This window comes from Trichomycterus rosablanca, chromosome 5 (genome assembly GCF_030014385.1).
Source record: "Trichomycterus rosablanca isolate fTriRos1 chromosome 5, fTriRos1.hap1, whole genome shotgun sequence".
Lineage (NCBI taxonomy): Eukaryota > Metazoa > Chordata > Actinopteri > Siluriformes > Trichomycteridae > Trichomycterus > Trichomycterus rosablanca.
The window spans coordinates 39,776,661-39,782,660 of NC_085992.1; the positions used below are offsets into that span (position 1 = coordinate 39,776,661).

The 6,000-nt window shown below is 38.8% G+C and overlaps 1 protein-coding gene across 1 annotated transcript in view; it reads left to right on the forward strand.

Moving 5' to 3' along the window:
- loxl4 (lysyl oxidase-like 4) overlaps positions 1–4,744 on the forward strand; it is a 43,844-nt gene extending 39,100 nt beyond the window's left edge. The window contains exons 12-14 of the mRNA XM_062995183.1: positions 62–198; positions 4,160–4,271; positions 4,674–4,744. Coding sequence (XP_062851253.1) covers positions 62–198; positions 4,160–4,271; positions 4,674–4,744 — 320 coding nt within the window. The remainder of the gene's footprint in view (positions 1–61; positions 199–4,159; positions 4,272–4,673) is intronic.
- Positions 4,745–6,000: the final 1,256 nt, after the last annotated feature.

Sequence of the window (6,000 nt, forward strand, 5' to 3'; positions counted from 1 at the left end):
TATACAATGAAACGTATTATATAACGTGGCTGTGAAGCTAATTATCTTTTTTTTTCTTAAGGACTTCAAAAACGCTTTTCATGTTACAACTATGGAGATCAAGGAATTTCTGTGGGCTGCTGGGATACATATCGTCATGATATTGACTGCCAGTGGGTAGATATTACAGATGTCAGGCCTGGAGATTATATCTTCCAGGTAGGTTGGATGTAAAGGACATGTTTGTACATCCATTTATTCCTTTGGATGGACAAGGTTATTATTTGGGTCAGTGTTTTACTTTATTGCAAACGTGACATTTTAATTGAAATTAAAATAATAATAACAACAACAATAATAATAATAATAATAATAAGGAACTTACAAACCCATTACTTAGTAGTTAGTCAATCTTCTTGCTGTCAATGCTTGCTACCAGTGCGAATAGCTACACACACACACACACACACACACACACATATATATGTTATATATTCCTCCAAATTTCTTCCCTAATCTAGTCGTATCCAATGACCCTGATTGCGTTATGCTTCACCTCTACCAATACAACCCTCCACTGCTGACTGAGGAGCTTTGCAACTGACACACGCTCCCTCCGACACATGCACAGTACCGACTGCCTCTTTTCACGAGTTCATATGCGGATCAGCCTTGTGCACAAAGAGCCACACCCTGATCAGCATTATTTCCCAACTTTGCGCAGGCGGCATCAATCAGCCAGCAGAGGTTGTAATTGCACCAGTTATGAGGAACCCTGGTCTGGCTCATCCCACCCTGAACAACAGCCAATCGTTGTTCACGTGGCCGCTCAGCCCAGTCGAATGGCAGAGCTGAGATTTGATATGATGTATTCGAAATTCCAGCTCTGGTGTGCTAGCAGATTTTACAGATGCGCCAGCTGAGCGGCACAAACACATATTTTGACATATTTCGCCATTATTGACGAAATTTCTCAAAATTCAAGTATTCAAGTTCAAGTATCAAATAAGTCTATTTAATAAATTGCCAATAATATCACAATACCACTATATACGGAATCTGTCAAGAAAGGGTTTTGCAGGTATCTTAGATGAGTTATGGGATGTTTGCAAGTGGAATCATTGTGTGCATTAATATATTTTTTAAAAATAAACATAGTATAGGTGGTGCAGCGGTAAAACACGTTAGCACACCAGAGTGGGGATTTCGAATACATCACATCGAATCTCAGCTTTGCCATCCGGCTGGGCTGGGCGGCTACATGAACAATGATTGGCTGTTGTTTACAGGGTGGGACAAGCCGGACCAGGGTTCCTCATAACTGGTGCAAGTATGACCTTTGCTGGCTGATTGATGGCACCTGTGCAGAGTTGGCTTAATGCTGATCAGGGTGTGGCTTTCCGTACACAAGGCTGATCTGCATATGAACTTGCCTCGTGCAGGTGAAAAGATGCAGTCGGTACTACACACGTGACGGAGGGGGCATGTGTCTGTTGCGTTGCTCCTCAGTCAGCAGTGGAGGGTTGTATCAGTACAGAGAAAGCATAATGCAGTCAGGGTAATTGGATACGACTAGATTAAGAAGAAAATTGGGGGGAAAGAAAGAATGTGTTTTGCAGGTAGCTTATGTGATGTTTGCAAGTGGAATCATGTGCATTAGTAGATTTTTTAAAATAAACATAATACGTTAAAAGGGATTTTTAAAAATAAAAATCACGGTTTAATCAAGGCTGGCATTTCAAATGCTCTCTCTGTCTGTCATTAACAAAGTTACATGTTAATTACATAAATAGTTATGGGCATCACCATCAAAGTCACCACCTTTAAGCTGCCTCTTTAGGCTACTGCTACCAGGCCTCACACCATGCACGGATTTATAAATATATATATAAGTCTTTTACGTTTACTCTAAACATTTTTATTCAACTACATTTTAAGCCTTTTGATGGTAATTACAAGTGGTGCAGCAATGGTCAAAATGAGAAAGTATGTTTGATTTCATACAGACCAACACCAAGCAAACCAGACAGATATCTAAATCTGCTCCGCTGTGGTCACACGCTGTGGTCACACGCTGTGGTTTTAGTTAATATAGTGCAGAGGAATTTTTCCTCTTTCTTAAAATGGCTGGTGACTGTTTTCTTCTAAACTACTTACTTTATTTATCCAGGTGAATTCCAAAAATATACGAACTTGGACAGGTTTAGAAAAGCAAAGAAATGCCGCTCAGGTGGCGCAGCGGTAAAGTACGCTAGCGCACCAGAGTTGGGGTTTCGAATACATCGTATCAAATCTCAGCTCTGCCTTCCAACTGGGCTGGGCGGCAGCATGAACAACGATTGGCTGTTGTTCAGGGTTAGGGGGAAAAAATTCGGTTCATAGGTCCTCATAACTGGTGCAGCTGCGGCCCCTGCTGGCTGACTGATGGCGCCTACACAGGGCTGAGAATTAATACTGAATAATGCTCCATACACAGTTCCCGTCGGTGTATGAACTCGACTCGTGCAGGTTAAAAATGCAGTCTGTACTGACCGTACGTGCCGGAGGGGGCGTATGTCAGTTTGAACAGTTATGCACATTTTTATTGCAAGAAAATGTTTACCAATAAAAAAAATAAAATTATGATAAAATTATCAAATCCAAATTATTTTTAGAAAGCCAGCCAATTCCTATATAGAGTTGTTACCAGCTACCCATCTTTCAGCCAGTGATTTTAAATGACTGTTCACATTATCTTATCCGGTTCATAACCCTGCCACTGAAAACAGGCACTTAGGGCACTTATATGAACCATTTCTAGATGCACACGTATAACGTCATGTAGACCCACATCGTTAACTATGTTAAAGCGTCTACAGTCCATTGCGATCGATTTAACACCAGTGTTTGTAATGTTACCGCAACGTGTACAGTACATGGGCTTTCCATCCAAATTCCTCTGAAATAAAATTAGACTGAGTCTGAGCTCATTTTGTCTGTAACGCGTATCCGTGTGCGCAGATGCCTGACGAGACAAAGGCGTGCTCTGACCAAAGATGATATTGAAGCGTCAATTAATAACTGTAATTTTGTTTAGTGATGATTTCTCACGCTTTTTGAAAACAAAAAAATATTATTCAAAACACCCTACATTTCATAAAATTTAGCAGCAGCAGCTCGAGTAATTTGTAACTCACGACTGCAAACTGGAAAAAGACCCGTGTTATCGCTACAGTATAAACACAATAATGCTGTGTTAAAGCAGTGCAAATTACCACAGTGACGCATGTTTAAAGTGGCACAAACATAGTCCAATAAAACATAGTTTGATTAAAAATGTTATCCTCGATGAATTTCTTTAATTGCGGTTAAAATTTTAACGTTAATCGCATTAACGCAATTAACGGCAGCCCATAAACACAATGCTGCTGTGTTAAAGCAGCTCAAATTACCACAGTGACTCATGTTAAAAGTGTCACAAACATAGCCCAGTAATAATCGTTTGATTAAAAATTTTATTCTCTATAAATTTTTTTTAATTTTTGCATTAATTAACGCAATTAACGACAGCCCTAGTTTACGGGTTTGGTGAAAAAATGTTAAATCAAATATCTATACAACTTGATGGTGAAGTTGCAATGGCCTCTTAATTACTTATTAGTGATTATGTTTGACTATAACTGGTAGGCCTACTGTATAAGTTGGGATTTTTTCTGCACCTTTTAAGAAGTATATGAAACAATGGTCCTTTGTCTAGGTTGAAAAAATTTTGAAATAATAATTGTCTGGATGGTCAGATGTAATCCATTAACCACAAAAATAGGTATAGGTATACCAACAATTACTGCTTGGCAGCAATGTTAGCGACAAGACTGTGTCAGGCTGTAAACAGAGCAAACATAACACTTCTTAACTAACAAACTGGAGGGCTGTGCCTCTATCCACACAGAAAAATATCACAGTGTGGACAAAGTAATAGCATCGCCATAAGTCGGAATCCAGTTTGGCACACTATTTAGTATAGCCTATAGAATGGTATTTGAGACACACTAGCTTTCTGCTTCATGTGCAGCTTAATACAACAGGTTTTATCATTTTTTCTAGTCTTGGTAACCCCCATTTATGGAACTACTGTATGTAGGTCTGTGATCTGCTAATTTATTACCCATAAATCATACTTTCTGCTTCTTTGTCCCAACAGGTGGAAGTTAACCCATCGTTGGACATGGCTGAGTCTGATTTCATGAATAACGTCATGCGCTGTAGGTGCAGATATGATGGCCACAGTGTTTTCATGTATGGCTGTCATGCAGGTAGGATCAACACTCAAAACACACACAAGCACCATGACAAACAGAAAACGGGCAGCACTGTGACTAAGTGGGTAGAACTGTCGCCTCACAGCAAGAAGGTCCTGGGTTCGATCCCCTGGTGGGGCGATCCGGGTCCTTTCAGTGCTGGTGCTCCGGTTTCCTCCCACAGTCCAAAGACATGCAAGTGAACACTGAATTGTCCATGACTGTGTTTGATATAACCTTGTGAATTGATGAACCTTGTGTAATGAGTAACTTTCATTCCTGTCATGAATGTAACCAAAGTGTAAAACATGACGTTAAAATCCTAATAAACAAACCAAACAAACAGAAAACTCTATGCATACTTCAAGTCTCTGATCCCTCTGTTGCTTCTTACAGCTCTGATTTGCTTTTGTACAGGAGATGCCTACAGTGCTGAGATTGAAGACTTGTTTGAACATCAGCGCCAAATTACCAATAACTTCCTTTGAGTGAGGTCTGAGGACATCATGTGCTGTTACCTGTTACCCTATAGACTTTGAACAGAATATTCTATTAAGTGATGACAAACACATCAGCTGAATTCAAGAACCGATGGAAAACAACAATCAAGATGAGGGATGAAATGAAATGAATTTGGTAACTGTTAGGTAACATCTTAGGGTTTGACTGAAAGTGCTAATATAATGAGATGAAATATGTTTTACTTCACTAAGCTTATTTGAAAGATCATTTTAGTAGCTGGTGGTTGATGTTATGGGTGCATGTCCTGGTACTGTACTTAATATGTGAATTTGCTATGCTTTTTCAAAAAAAAAAATCTAATTATTGGCTCATATTGCTTTTTTAAGTACAGACATGTTTTATTAATGGAGTTTATCTGTTTACCGGTATTATATACCATACAGATTTCCCTCACAGACATTTCAGTTTGGTGGATTTTATTCAAATAAGGGTTCAGTTATTTGATTTTTGAATTCAAGTTTTGCACTTTATTTATTGACCATCAGTATTCTGAGAGAAATCATTTCACCACCAGGGATGACTTTAGTTTTTTCTTTTTTTTCTTTATTTTTTAATGCTTTTTTTTATTATTATGTTTTGTGTTAGCCAGTATTTAACCCATGATTTCTTTTACATCTATTTGTCCATGTTCTTTAATGTCTTTACTGACTTCTAAAAGTTCACTAATTAAATCTGTATTACAAAATTTGTTGTTTAGTACAAACTACACTTTAATTTATTGCTTGCCTTAAGCTAATTTTACTTTTAATTAAGTTATTTAAATAATAATCTTTAAACTTACTAAATGTTATAAGTATAGGGTGCCCAGGTGGCGCACCGGGATATTCCGCTGACACACCAGCACCGAGTTTCTGAACTCCTGGGTTCGAGGCTACTGTATCTGCAGGGTGGGGACTGGACTATATGTGGGTGGGTGGGTCTTCATACGCTGTGTAAGGATCCTGATTGGCAGAAGAGACACCCGTACAGAATGCAGGGACAAGAAGAGGAGGGCTGTACATGTGTAAAGAAGGTGTGGGCAGCGGCGTGCTCTTCTTGGATGCAAATCTGGAGTCTGTCAGCAGCGGAAGACAAATCGGATGCGCTAAATCGGGAGGAAAAATGGGGAGAAAAATGCATAAAAAAAAAACGTTATAAGTATTGCTTTTTGAAAACATCTCAACTATTTACTGTGCTTTTAAACCCACAGAAACACAAATGTTAACAATGCTACATTAAGTTT